At 37.6% G+C, this 15,274-nt stretch overlaps 2 protein-coding genes across 11 annotated transcripts in view; one reads left to right on the top strand and one right to left on the bottom strand.

The window, feature by feature from the left end:
- Positions 1–15,274, bottom strand: part of PHEX (phosphate regulating endopeptidase X-linked) — a 739,707-nt gene that overhangs the window by 230,146 nt on the left and 494,287 nt on the right. The window lies entirely within an intron of this gene.
- The window catches only part of MAP7D2 (MAP7 domain containing 2), a 153,907-nt gene that overhangs the window by 14,411 nt on the left and 124,222 nt on the right, over positions 1–15,274 (top strand). For 4 of the 10 annotated variants that reach the window (XM_058186691.1, XM_058186694.1, XM_058186690.1 and 1 more), the window contains exons 1-3: positions 5,216–5,353; positions 13,947–14,061; positions 14,780–14,875. In XM_058186691.1, coding sequence (XP_058042674.1) covers positions 5,231–5,353; positions 13,947–14,061; positions 14,780–14,875 — 334 coding nt within the window. In that variant the 5' untranslated portion in view covers positions 5,216–5,230. Of the gene's footprint in view, positions 1–5,215; positions 5,354–11,846; positions 11,985–13,946; positions 14,062–14,779; positions 14,876–15,274 lie in introns of those variants that run through there. The other 6 variants (XM_058186697.1, XM_058186696.1, XM_058186692.1 and 3 more) reach the window with 4 other exon arrangements.

The following is a 15,274-nucleotide window of genomic DNA, read 5'->3' as shown; positions in this document are numbered from 1 at the left end:
CATTTGATATGAAAATTCCAAGGTCTTTAACAGGGTGGGGGTCATCTGTAAGATAATGTTCATCGAGTTTGTATTTAGTGTTTAGATTCTTTTTTCCAATGTGTAAGACAGAGCATTTGCTGGTTGAGATTTGGAGTTTCCAAGTTTTAGACCAATCGGAAACAAAGTCGAAGTCTTCTTGAAGGGTAGAAGTATTGTTAGTGATATTAAATAGTTTGACATCATCAGCAAAGAGAACACAATAACTTGTAATAAGGTCACAGAGATCATTTATGTATAGTATGAAGAGCGTTGGTCCAAGAACACTACCTTGAGGAACACCACTTTTGACAGGAACAGGATTAGATATAGCGTTGCCAATTTTGACCACTTGTTGTCTGTTTGACAGGAATGCATTTATCCAATTGTGAAGAGGTCCCGAAATGCCGTAGGAGTTTAGTTTGAGGCGAAGTTTATCGTGTACTACTGAGTCAAAAGCTTTGCAGAAGTCTATGTAGATTGCATCTATTGCTTTTACTTGATCAAGGTTGGTAGTCCATATGTTTTTGCAGTGGAGAAGTTGTAAGTTACAAGACAATTTTTTTCTGAAACCAAATTGTTTATTAGAGAGAAGGTTGTTTGTTTCAAGGTGGAGTGTAATGGATTGGTTTATGATAGATTCCATTACTTTGCATGAGACACAACATAGAGAGATAGATCTGTAATTTTCAACTAGGCTGGGATCTCCTTTTTTGAAGATAGGGATGACTGTGGCTAGAGACCAGAGTTTTGGAAGGGAACTAGTTTTGAAAGCTTTATTAAAGATTATGCTTAGGGGTTCAGCTATATTAGGGGTTTTAATGTATTAATTGAATTTTTTTTTAAAAGAAGTATGCACATAGTTCATCTGGTCCAATAGATAATGATGGTTTCAGGTTGCGAAGCACTTTTTCAACATTATCTTCTGTGAAGTCTATATGTGTTAAGTCGTTATTAACATTTTTGGTACGATTGAGGAATGTCGGATGTGAACCATCGCTGTTTACGAAGACTGAGCCAAAGAATGTGTTAAAGAGGTTTGCTTTTACTGTTTCATCAGTACATTCTTTGCCGTTAGGTTCTTTTAGTGGTGGAATGGATCTTGTTTCTTTAAGTTTATTGTTCACAAAATTATAGAAAGCACGATTGGAATTAGTGCGTAGAAGGTCTTCTTGCTTGGTGTGATAAATGTTACATTCTGTTTTTATTTGGTTGCAAATATTTCTGTAGCAGTTTTTGAAGTTTGCTACATAACCCTTTTTGGTTTTTTTCCAGAGGGATTTTTTTTGGGATTGAAGCTTTTTTATTGATATTGGTAATTTGTTTTTTCTTTTGATTTTGGTGGTGATTTGTGGTACGTATAGTTTGATGATTTTATTGATTTCAAGTAGGAATATTTTATAGTGGCCTTCTGTAGTGATACAGGTTGAGAATAGATTTTGCCAGTCAAGAAATGAGAGATCATTGTTTATAAGGTCATAGTTAGCTTTTTTTAAATTGTAGTTTGGAGTACTATTGTTGCAACGATTTATGTGAGGGCGTATGTTTAGACAAAAGTCTATCATGCAGTGGTCACTGTTGGAAAAGGGTTCTTTTACTTGTTGTCCATAAATTTAGTTCGTGTTATTACAAAAGTTGAGGTCAAGGCAGTTCATGAGTCTAGTATTGTTAGTTACTTTTAGTTATTCTTATATAAATTTATATATTTATATAAATTTATATATATAAATTTATATAAATTTATTATATTTATATAAAGTTATTCTTTATATAAACGACTAGTCCATTCTTCTTTTCTGTAGCAGAAGCAACAAAATGTGTTCCCAATCTTTAATTTATCAAATATTTCTGGTCTAATGTTCTAATATGTGTTTCTTGTAAACATACAATGTCATTTTTAAATTGCTTCAAATAATGAAATATCTTTCTTCTCTTTTGTGGTGAGTTTAATCCATTAACATTCCACGATAAAAGTCTAATTGCCATTATCATCAATTGGAAACTTTTGAAGCACCAGCCGCAAATCATATCTTTCTTTGGGCCTTGCTCCTCCCACTGTTTCCATCTTGGTAGTAGCAGATTGAGCCTGTTGAGCCTTTTTTTCTTGTTCCTTGCGTTTGACAGCCGCTCTTGTCATCCTTGGCTCTTTTGGAATCTCTGATCCCGTCTTAGACACATCCAACACTTGTAAAAAGTCTTCTTCCATTACTATCACTTCTTTTTCTTTAATTTCACCTTCCTTTCTCCTACCATCCAGAGATGGTGGACTTCCAGCTTTAAGCACATAAGCATGAAAGTCTCGTGCTTTGCCAACTGTATTACGACGATGTGCTTTCCCTTCATAGTAAACTATTATACCAGTTGGGATGTCCCATCTATCCTCAATCTGATGTTTTTTAAGTTCATTCACCAAAAAGGCAAATTCCTTCCTACCTCTCAACATTTTTGGAGGAATTTCCTTTAGTATTAAAATATCTTGACCAGCCGCTTGTAAAATCTCATTTCTCACTGTTCTAGTAGTAAAATAAATGACAATGTCTCTCGGAAGATTTCTGTTGTGACTCATCCTCCCTCCTCTCCTCAGTCGGGCCTCTCCCATCTCCAACCGGGCCTTTTATCAGACTCTGAGTCTGATAATGAAGATGAATGGCCTGTCATGCCTCCAGCCCCCGGCCCTGGCCCCATGCCCGGAGAGGATTCCAGAAGTGAAAGGACAAGCCCGATAAACCTCACTCAGACAGCGTGTGTTCCTTTGGCTCAGCCTTCAGAGCAGGAAGCCAGCCAGGTGCTGGAATTACTCGGTCCTACTCCCTCTGACCCCTCCCTTTCCCAGAAGCTGCCAGCAGTTCCAGCTGAAGACAATTCAGAGTGGGAGGACCCTCGCTTCCGGAGATCTGAGAGGCGACGCCAGCAGAAGGAGGGGTGGGGCAGGCCTGGATAAATGCTGAGTCATGGAGCCACACCCCACAGCCTATATAAAGGACCTGCTTTTGGCATTCCAACCTTGAGTCAAGCAAAGTCTTATCTAGTTTGCTGCTACAAGACCCTATCGCTGAAGTCACAACTTGGACTCCTGCCTGCCCTGATAAACCTCGAAGGAACTTGGCAAGTTGCAAAGGCTTCCTTGCCAAGTTTGTTACGGACTCCCTTGACTCATTCGTCGGAGTGGGAGTGGGACATGACAATTTCTTTGTCTTGCTATCCAGAAATTCACATGATAAATTTTGTCAATATAAAAAGCCACATCCGCTGGACAAACTGCCAAAATCTCCGCAAAGGCCTCAGAAAAAAATTTGCTTCAAATTTTCTTGTTTATTCTCTTTTAGGCCACATATTCTTAAAGCAAATTCCATGCCTCTATATTGTACCAAAACAATTTCATCATCTGCTTTATCCATTTTACTTTGAGCTTCCTCAATCTTATTTTCCAATTTTAAATTAACTTTCTTTATTTCTTCTACTTCCTCCTCCAATAAAATCACATTTGATGCCAAACCCTGTACAGCTGTCACCAAACCTTCCTTGACTTCTTTATTTCCAATTTGAATTTCTAACATCTGTTTTTTCATGTCTGACATTTCTTCTGTAATTAATTTAAACTTATCTTCTATCTGATTCATAGCATCATTAAGGGATTCTCTCATAAAGTCTTTCAAGTTATCCTGTAATGCTTCCAAATTTAGTGATTTTGTATCTGCTGTATGTGCTGGAGAAACTCCCGGTGTAGATATTCCTGGGGTTTTTGTTACAGTTTTCTTTAATTGTTTTGCTGCCATCTCTTATAAAGTTTCTCTTTAACTTAATGTTACTTATAAATCTTCTAAGTCTTTTAAAGAAACAGTCTCAATGTCTCTTCCCCCTTCTCATTACAATGTTTTAAAAAGTCTCCAGCAATTCCTCAGCAATACACAGCAGGCAGTGAGAATTCTTACACTTTCATTTTCAGCTCGTTAAAGAACAGCCGCCATTTTCGCTTTGAAGTCAGCTCCAAAACTTAGAGAAAAATAACAGGGAATTGATTTAATTACTTGCTTTTGTAGTTAGAGTTCTCCCATTCCTGTTCAGTCTGGTATTTTCAGCTATAAACTAAAGTCAGTCCCAGCGTTGGTCGTGGCAATTAAATCCGCCGAAGCAAGAAAAAAGCCTCGGATCTGGAGTGCTTTGAAGTTCTGAGAGGGCTTAACCCTTCGAGCCCCCTGGTGTCTTCCAGGGTTTCTAGGGAAGCTCTATCTCTGCCCCTTTCGCTCACCTCCTCTTCTTTGCCCGAAGAGGGGGAATTTCGAACTGCTGGGCAGCTGATTGTCGATGTCCTAGCGGTTCAACACGATCCAGAGGTTGGTGATCAAAAAGATCACCTCCATTGCCAGTGGAGCCAACTGGAAGTCCCCATGCCAAACCAATCTTATTTCATTCATTGATAAAATCACTAAATTAGTAGACCAGCGAAATGCTGTGGACATAGTATATTTAGATTTCTGTAAGGTATTTGACAAAGTAGATCACAATCTATTTCTTAGTAATCTAGAAAAATGTGGAATAGACAACATTACCACAAGATGGATTTGTAGCTGCTGAAAAACCATATTCAGTGAATAGTCATTAATGGTACTACATCTACATGTAGAGAAGTAAGCAATGGGGTACCACAAGGCTCTGTCTTAGGCCCAGTACTCTTCAATATCTTCATAAATGATTTAGATGAGGGATTGAGGGGGAACTCGTCAAATTTGCAGATGATACTAAACTGGCAGGAATAGCCCTCACCACAGAAGACTAATTCAGGATCTAAAAACATCTTGACAAACTTGAACAATGGGCCCTATACAACAAAATGAATTTTAATGTGGAGAAAAGCAAAGCATTACATTTAGGCAGGAAAAATCAAAGATATAAGTATAGATTAGGTGAGACCTGGCTCAAAAATAGTAAGTGTGTGAGGGGCTTTGGAGTCCTAGTAAATGATCATTTGAATATGAGCCAGCAATGTGCAGCAGCAGCCAAAAAAGCTAAATACAATTCTGGGTTGCATAAACAGAGGCATAGAATCAAGATCACATGAAGTATTAGTGCTGCTTTACAAAACTACAAATACCACAAAAAAGATATTGAGATTTCAGAAAAAGTTCAAAGAAAAGAAACTAAGATGATCAAAGACTAAACCATATGAATAACAGCTTCAGGTTTTGGGTCTGGATAGTTGAATTGGGGTGACATGATAGCAATATTCCAGTATTTAAAGGGCTACCACAAAGAAGAGGGAGTCAAATTATTCTCCAAAGCACCAGAACTAATCAAAGAGAAAAGCAACCTGAAATTAAGGAGAAACTTCCTAATGGTGAGGACAATTAACCAGTGGAACAGCATGTCTTCAGAAAATCCATCACTTGAGGTTTTTAAGAAGAGACTAAACCAGTGATGGCTAACCATTGGCAGACCAAGTGGCCAAAGTGCGTGAATGCGTACGCGCCCTCACGAACCTCCAAAATGCAATGCATGCGCAGCCCCCACGCATCCACACCGCACCCACACACATCTCTCCTGCACACACCCCACCCCATGCATTCATGTGTGCCCCCGCACACGTCCCCTGTGCGTGTGCCTCCCTGCACACGCCCCCCATGCATGCGCAGCAGAGACCCGAAGACCAGCTGGCTGGCGGGAGGCGCATGCACGGCAGAGCTGAACTGGGGCGATAGCTTGCGTGCCAACAGAGGATGCTGCATGTCACTTCTGGCACGTGTGCCATAGGTTCAACATCATGGGACTAGACAGTCACTCGTCTGAAATGGTATATTCTCATGCTTGAGCAAGGGACTGGACTAGAAGACCTCCAAGTTTCATTTTGGTTTTTTTTTTTAATTGAAAAAGTTTTTACAAAAAATTTTAACCCCCTTTTTTCCCTTCCCCCCACTCCATCCCCTCCCCCCCTCCAAAACCACCCTCCTCCCTCTACCCCCGACTCCCCAGAGCAAACACAAGATATAATTTAAAAAAAAACAATCATACGCTAAATTTTCCCTAACACAAATTATAGTCCTCCCCTTCTTCTTAAATCCTAACTTCCCCCATACAAATCAGAGCTAAATACTTCCTAATCATTCAAAGGCAATCTGATATCTCTTAATCTGATATCTATTTTGCGTATGTTCAATCCATTTTTTCCATTCAGTTAGATATTTTTCTTGTGTAGTGTCTTTCAAAAAGGCTGAGATTTTGGCCATCTCAGCCAAATTAGCAACTTTCAATATCCATTCTTCTATTGTGGGTAACTCTTTTTTCTTTCAGTATTGTCCTACCAATGGTCTTGCCGCTGTTATTAAGTTTAGAATCAGCTTAGTCTCAATTACTGTACAGTCCGTAATAATTCCCAGTAAAAAAAATTGTGGTAGGAACTTTATCTTCTTTTTCAAAACATTTTATATAATCCACCAGATCCTTATCCAAAAAGCCTTAATCTTCTTACAAGTCCACCAAATATGAAAATATGTAGCATCATCACAATTACATCTCCAACATTTCACTTGCATATCTGGATACATACATGATAATTTCTTAGGGTCTAAATGCCACCTATAACACATTTTATAAAAAATTTCCCTTAAGTTCTGTGCTTGTGTAAACTTAACATTTCTAACCCAAATTTTTTCCCAAGTTTCCAAAAATATTGGTTCCTGAATATTTTGTGCCCATTTTATCATACAATCCTTTACTAAATCCCTTTCAGAATCTATTTCTATCAACACATTATACAATCTCTTTATATGCACCTGGGTTTGATTTCTAATTTGTTTTACCAAGTTTTCTTCATTCTGCATGATACCAATTTTCTGATCTTTTTGCCATCCAGCTTGTAGTTGCCCATATTGAAACCAAGTATAATTTCTCCCTTCTTCTTTTAGTGTATGCAAGGATTTTAATTGTAAATTACCTCTCTCAGTATATAAAAGATCTTTATAAGTAATCGTTTCCTGTTTATGTTCTATATTTATATTCTCTATTGCATGCCTGGGATTTGCCCAAATAGGAATGTTGTAATTTAACTTGTGATAATATTTCTTCCAGACACGCAGAAGAGCAATTCTTAACACATGGTTCTTAAAGGCTCTATCCACTTTTTTTATCATACAATAAATATGCATGCCATCCATATAATAAATCATAACCTTCTAAATTCAAAATCCTTTCCTCCGTTAAATTAAACCAATCACTTATTACAGAAAGAGCAGCTGCTTTATAATATAATATAAAGTTGGGCATTTTTAAACCTCCTCTTTCCCGTATGTCTTGAATTATTTTCATTTTAACTCGCATTTTTACCTTCCCATATAAATTTATTAATTCCAGTCTGCCATTCTTCCAAATTTTTATCTTTCTTAATTATTGGTATCATCTGAAACAAAAATAAAAATCTAGGTAAAACATTCATTTTAATAGCTGCTATTCTCCCCAATAATGATAATTGTAATTTTTTCCAACTGAGCATTTCCTTCTAAACTTTTTGCCATAACACCTCAAAGTTATTCTTATACAATTTCACATTTGATGAAGTAATATAAACCCCTAGATATTTAACCTTTTTTACAATTTCAAATCCTGTTGTTTCCTCTAATTTTTCATTCTGTTGTCTAGTCATATTTTTTGTTATCACTTTTGTTTTATTCTGATTTACTTTAAACCCTGAAATCTTTCCATAGTGACCAATTATTTCCAACAAACATACACTTGAGTTTATAGGATTTGACAAAATAATCACCAAATCATCTGCCAACGCTCTCACTTTATACTCATGTTGTCTAATTTTAATTCCCTCTATCTCCTTTAACTGTCTTATTTTATCCAGTAGTGGCTCCAGAGTTAAAATAAACAATAATGGTGATAAAGGACATCCCTGTCTTGTTCCTTTCGCAATCTTAAAAACTTCTGTCAAACTACCATTAATTATTATCTGGGCTGTTTGCTCTCCATAATTCGCCCTAATTATTCTCATAAAACAATCTCCAAATTGCAGTTTGTCTATTAATTTAAATAAAAATTCCCAGTGCAATTTATCAAAGGCTTTCTCTGCATCCAAAAAAATAAAAGCTGCTGAAGTCTGATTTTTCTTTTCTAAATATTCCAATAAATTTACAATCTGTCTAACATTATTCCTCATCTGCCTCCCCTTTATAAATCCCAATTGATCAGTATGAATTATTTGTTGCAAAACTAACATTAATCTATTCGCTATTATTTTAGCAAAAATCTTATAATCATTATTCAAAAGTGAAATCGGCCTATAATTCCCAGGTTTAGAACAATCCTGTCCTTCTTTTGGTATCAATGAGATAAAAGTAGTTCTCCATGATGGGGGTATTCCCAGTGGTGGGATTCAAGTAATTTAACAACCGGTTTTCTGCCCTAATGATTTCTTCCAACAACCAGTTTGCCAAACTGCTCAGAAAGTTAACAACCAGTTCTCCCGAAGTGGTGCGAACTGGCTGAATCCCACCACTGGGTATTCCCAGTCCTAATTGTATCTGATTAAATAATTCCTTAAGTGGGCCTATTATCTCATTCTATAAATTTTTATAATAAATTGCTGTAAGTCCATCCGTACCAGGGGTTTTTCCCATTTTTAATTGTTTTATTGCCAAAATAATTTCTTCAGAAATTATAGGCCGATTCAGTTCTTCCCTTTGTTCTAAGGTTAAGCCTTTAGACTTAAACTCTTTCAAATAATTATCAATATCCATGTTCAATATTGTATCTTTAGCATATAAATTTGTATAATATTCTAAAAAAGCTTTTTTAATTTTATTCTGTTGATATCTTTCTTTACCTTTATATTCTATTTTTTCTATAATACGTGCTTTTTGTTTTTTCCTTAACGTATATGCTAACCACCTACCAGGTCTATTTGCATTACAAAAAATATTATGTTTAGCATACTGTATATTTGTTGCCACCTGGTTTGCCATTATCATATTAAATTGACTGTGATATCTTTATTGCATCTTTAAGTTTTTGATCATGTGGACTGTGTATTAATAATTGTTGTTTCTTTTGAATTTCCTCTTCTAAATACCTACATTGTTTTTGTTGCTTACTCCTCTGTTTGTTCATATATATTAAAACTCCTCTCATAAATGCTTTACTCGCGTCCCAAACCATTTCTATCGATGTTCCCCTATTCAAATTATCATCAAAAAAATCTTTCATTTGTTTTTTACATTGATTTACATTATCTTCATATCTAAACAAATTTTCATTTACTCTCCATGTTCTTCTGCCACCTTTTTCTTGTTGCAATTCCAACCACACTGGACTATGGTCAGATAAGCACCTTGGAAATATCTTCGTTTTCTTCACCCTAGAAAGAAAATCATTAGTGATTAATATAAAGTCAATACGTGAAAAAGATTGATGCCTATCAGAAAAAAAGGTATAGTCTCTATCTTCAAGATTCCATGTTTTCCATACATCTCTCAACTCAAAGTCTTCCATCATCTCAAAAAAAGATTTGGGCAACTTTGCATGCGTAGGGATCTTCTTAGAGAGAATTCTCTTATCCTTTCGGGTGTCTATTACACCATTCCAATCTCCTAGTATAATAAATGATTTATAATCCCAAAAGGTCAGTTTATCATGCAACATTCTATAAAATTTTTCTTGTTGCTGGTTAGGTGCATATATACCAATTAAAAGTGTCTTTTTTCCTTCTAATACAAGTTCAATAGCAATATATCTCCCTTGGATATCTGCTTCAATTAATTTAGCTGGCATATCTGTTCTCAAATATACCACTATACCATTTTTCTTATCCAAAGCTGAAGCAACAAAGTGTTTACCTAGTTTTGACTTTATTAAGTATTTTTGATCTGATAGTTTAATATGTGTCTCTTGTAAACAAATCACATCATTTTTAAATTGTCTCAAATAATGAAATATTTTTCTTCTTTTCTGCGCTGAGTTCAAACCATTAACGTTCCAAGTCAGGAATTTATTTGCCATCACTGGCCTCATGAAGCTTTGAGCAATCAGCTGAAGATCCTCACTCCCCCTTGTCTTTGGCCTCGCTCCTCCCACTGCTTCTGTAATAGGATCCTGACCTTTACTTTGAAGTTGCTCCTCCTTTTCTTTACGCTTAGTAGCCCCCCTTGTCATCCTTTGTTCTTGTGGCTGCTCTTGGGATAATGACATCAAAGGGACCACGTCAGTTTCTACACTCATTTGCCTCTCTTGAGGGCTTTTATCTGTTGCTTCTGGATCAACTTTCAGCACATTAAAAAGAAAGTCTCTTGCTTTCAACACTTTTTCAATACGATATCTCCTTCCTTGAAAAAACACTGTAAGACCAACTGGAACCTCCCATCTAAATTGAATCTGATGTTTCTTAAGCTCTTGTGTAAAAAATATAAAATCTTTCCTATCTTTTAGCATCTTAGGGGGAATCTCTTTCAGAACCATCACCTCTTGTTCTCCTATTTGCAACTTTTTCTGATATGTGGCTTGCAAAATCTGATTTTTCATTGTTCTTGTCAAAAAATAAACCACAATGTCTTTTGGCAATTTTTTTTGTCTAGCAATCCATGAATTAACCCTATATACTTTGTCAATTTGAAAAGCAACCTCTTGTGGGTCACATTCTAGCATTATAGCCAAAGCTTCTGATAGAATTTTCTTAAGATCTTCATCCTTTACTTCCTGCAAGCCTCTGATTCTCAAAGCCTCCTCCATCACCCTATACTGTAATACCACCACCTGATCTTCATTTTTATCCACTTTTATTTGCAATTCTCCCATTTTATTTTCCAAATGCTGGTTGGACTGACTAATTTCTTCCACTTTCTCCTCCAACACCTCCAAATTCTTTTTCAAGCCTTGAAAAACCATCAAAATGTCATCTCTTATTTTTTTATTATTTTCTTTCATTTCCTCTCTGGTTAATTCATTCATCTCAGATATATGGTTCATAACTTCTTTGAACCTTTCTTCAAACAATTTTGTCTGTTCTTTAAGCATATCTTCCATACCCACTTCAGATCCCCTTCTCGTTGTAGTAGATTTATGTGGCTTGGAAGCCATTTCAATTTCCAAGTTAGAGTTCAATAATAAAGTCAAAGATATAAAATTAAAAAAAACTTTTTCTATCTTCCTTTCAATGTAGGAGAGTCTCTGTTTTATTACAATCCACAAATACAGTCTCCACTTGATTACACAAACAGCTTCCGACTTTCACTTTCTCTCAGACGCCATTTTCAGCAATCTTAGTTAAAACGATAGAAAGTTTCTTTTCTTAAAGGATAGAAGTCAGATTCAATACTTGCAGTCCCAGTGATCGATCACTTGTGTTTGTTCCGTCTGCATCCAGAAATCCAAAACTAAAAATCACTTGAGCAGAGGTGGTTGCTTTCTTTTCCTGCTGCAGCAGGAGCGCGCTGGATTCGGAGCTCAGCGGAATTATGTGGGACTCAACCCTCCGAGGCTTCGCTTTCACAAAGCAAAGCCTCTGGGGAGTTCTACCGCTTTTCCGCTGCTCTTTCCTTTCCCTTTCTCCCAGGGAAAGTACTTCAAGCTGGCGAACAGCTGTTTTTCGCTGTTTTCGCCGCCTTTTACGAACCCTCAGCACGGGGCGCGTTTTCAGGTGTCCAGAAAGGAAAGCGGTGCCACCGGAAGTCCAAGTTTCATTTTGTTTTGTTTATATTATTCTATTCTATTCTATTCTATTCTATTCTATTCTATTCTATTCTATTCTATTCTATTCTATTCTATTCTATACATATATACACACATCTACCTTTCTCTGTCTGTTTCAGGGTTCCTCAAACTATTGCCTGCAGGCTGGATACGACCCACGAAGCCATTAATCCAGCCCGCGCAGGACCACAAAGCTGCCCCACCCACATCACCCCATCCACCCGTCATCCCCCACCCTTCGGCCAAGTGCAGGATTTACCTTTATGAGCCCCACAGGCTGGAACTGGAAGGTAAGGCCAACATTTTTGGCCTGCAGAATGCTTTTGGAGGCAGGGGAGGTCAAAAATGTGGCGCATGGATGTCTCTGCAGATTGCTACTGGAGTCGGAGGAGGCCAAAAACGGACACATTTTTTACCTCCCCTGCCTCCAGAAGATAGGCAGAGAAAGAGTGAGAGATAGACATAGTGTTCTGTCCCTTCCCGGCCTCAGCCACGCAAGCTGGCTAAATGAGCCAGTAATTGAATTCACGGCTGCTATCAGTCCTGGCAGGGAATCTGCAGCTGCCTGCCAAAGTCTCCCTTTTATCTTGGGGTTGACAGGCAACCAGGAAGTCAGCAGTCAGGCTGAATGTTCAGCTCAATTTTCCAAGGGTCAAAGAGTTCAGCTCAATTTTTGCTCGTCATGGAGCAGAAGAACAGCCAGGGCTGCTTTTATACTCTGTGGGGTGTGGCTCTGTGACTCAGCACTTCCTAGGCCTGCCCCACCCCTGTTTCTGTTGTTCCCGCCTCTCCTGCCTACGAAACCTAGGGTCCAGCCAGGCCTGATTGCCATCAGCTGGGTCTGGAGGCGTGGCCTGGGGAGGGGAAGAGTCAGGGGACGGAGGCCTCGTTATCTCCTCCACCTGGCCTGCCTCTGGCTCCTGGAGCTGAGCCAGGGAAGCCGGTGCTCCCGAGGTAAGTCCTGATGGCCCTTCCCCCTCACTTTCTGAATCACTTTCTGGCAGGGGGCCCGGTTTGGGGGCGCAGACACAACACATAGAGAGAGACAGAAAGAGAGAGACAGAGTCCAGAGACAAAGAGAGAGAGGGAGGGAAGGAAAGAGAGAGAGAGGGAAGAGACAGAGAGAGAGAGAGAGACAAAGAGAGAGAAACGAGAGAGAGAGACTTGTTTATTGTAAGCTCCTTGTGGCTGAGAAGAATTGCTGCAAAACCAAGTTTCCTGAAGTGGATCACTAGACTCCTAAACAACTGAAAAAACGATCTAGTAAAAAGAAAAGTCAACCAAAATATCAACATGCAAACAAAAGCAAATAAAACACCCCCAGGAGAAAAACAAACAAAAGTTAAATTTGTGTGCATTGTTTAATGGACTGCTACATTGGCCATGCCCACTCAGTCACATGATCACCTAGCCACACACCCCCAGCTAGTCCACCCCCCCAACAGTTTGAAGGACCGTGTATTGGCCCCCTGTTTAAAAAGTTTGAGGACTCCTGGTCGGTCGGTCGGTTTATTAATCTAATCTAATCTAATCTAATCTAATCTAATCTAATCTATCATCTACCATCTATCCATTTCAGTATATCACATTCCAGAATGCAATCAAGTTTGGGAAATGGATTTGGGTAAATAGGAAGATGACTGTGCATTATGCTCAGTGAGACAATATAAAAAATATGAAGAAAATTGATGAAGAAAAAGGGGTAGAATTTTTTTATACCCAATCTATCTAGTTTAATAGCCAATTATTTAGTAGAGAGATAATAAGAATAACTAGGAATAATATTTTTTCCAGTTGCATTTTGGAGTTTGTTGTTAATATTAAAGAAAGAAGGAAATCTATCTGAGATTGGAAAGAATTACAGGAATTGAGTTTGTCTATTGAAAGGAAAAAAACATAGCTCTGCTGAGATGACAGTGACCTCTTCTCATGCATTATTCTTAAACAAATTAAGCCCAGACAGTCAAGCAGTAGCAAAATTGCCAGCAGAGACAGATGCTGGAGGTGATCTAACTTGTATTACTAACTTCAGCCGCTGTAGCAACCTTAGGAGTGACTGCAGACAAAGGATATGTATATTCAGAGGTGAGTGGATATGATGCAAATCCTAATTCATTTCTTTTAACAGTGCTAAGAATAAAAATGTTAAATTTATGTGTTGTCAGAAACAATCCTTTTTAAAGATGCTTTTTAGATGAGGGCTGATTTCAAAACAAAACAAAACACCATGACATTGCATGAATTGCTTATAGGAACGATTAGAAGCTATGATGCGGCGCTCCATGGAACGAAGTCAGCAGCCAGAGCAGAAACAGAAGAGATGGTCGTGGGGAGGAGGACTGGCTGCAGGCTCAGGCGACAGAGATGGTGGGTGAGACCGACTGGCTGCATTGCAGATTTTAAACTGAAATACTTGAGTTGAAAAGAAAGCTGCAGAATTCCTCTTCTGTATAGAATACTACAGAGTATATGAAAGAGTCAAGGGCATTATTCATGAAGTATTTTCTATGGCTTATTACACTTTACATTTTGATTCTTTCTTAAAAGTTAGGTATGCCAGAGCATTAGTGCAGATAATATTAGTAAAGAAATAAATTCCATTGAGATAAATCATTTTAATATCACTAGCCATCAGCTCTGTATAACTTTGCAGCAGGTATTTTTTTATTCTAGATGCTCATAAAAGCTCGGGAGTTCTTCATGACTGTGCAGTATTTACAGCAAAAAATGAATTATTCTCTTAATTTATGCTTGAATTAACCCATCCACCATATTCTGCTTTTTATGATTTTTGAGAAAATAGATATTTTTAATTCATCAGCTTTTTCCAGTAAGTTTTGATCAAACAAAATATTTTCTTTAATTATAAACAGCACCCAAATAGCCCAACCCTTATCAGAATTAAATGATTTTGTATTAATATTTTATTGTAAAACTAGATACAAATTGCTAGGCATCATGAGGACATCTGGTAATGTTTCTGTAAACATACATATTAATATTCTTGTATTATTGGGTTTTCAGGCTTGATGTAATTATCACCTTTTTTGCTCTGGTTTTTTCTTTCTTTCTTTTTGTGATATAGGTGAATCAGAAAATGCCCCACCCCTTCTAGGTTTAGCTGTCAACACTCTTCTTCCAGACCCTGTGGTTTCAATTGTTGCTGCTGAACCCTGCAATGGTATTTGAGAGACTCCCAGTGCCATTGTGTTGTTTATCACTACAACATATCCACTAATCTTGTCCTTCCCTTAATGGCTGTGTTGTCTATTATTTCAGTTATATCTATAACAGTGTTCTTATTGGAAATTCAGGGCCAATTCTCCCAAGTGCTATTGTCACCCTTTTTTCATTTACATATTCCATTAAAATAAATGGAAGTTGTGCAGCAGGAGGGCTTGGTGAATTGCACATAGGCACTTCACTGTATTTCTTTTTCCGTTCTGTTGAGATGAAGCATGCTCAGCATTTCAGCATCACTGATGTTTCAAATATTTTTCCATTAGCATTTGACCTGTTCATCTCCTTTGTCCACCTGTGGGGTCCATGTGTGTGTTCATGTATCATATATATGAGTCTA

Source organism: Ahaetulla prasina, chromosome 5 (genome assembly GCF_028640845.1).
Source record: "Ahaetulla prasina isolate Xishuangbanna chromosome 5, ASM2864084v1, whole genome shotgun sequence".
In the NCBI taxonomy this organism is placed as follows: domain Eukaryota; kingdom Metazoa; phylum Chordata; class Lepidosauria; order Squamata; family Colubridae; genus Ahaetulla; species Ahaetulla prasina.
The sequence above is the reverse complement of the archived record's forward strand: the minus strand, read 5'-3'. Positions and strand labels throughout refer to the sequence as shown.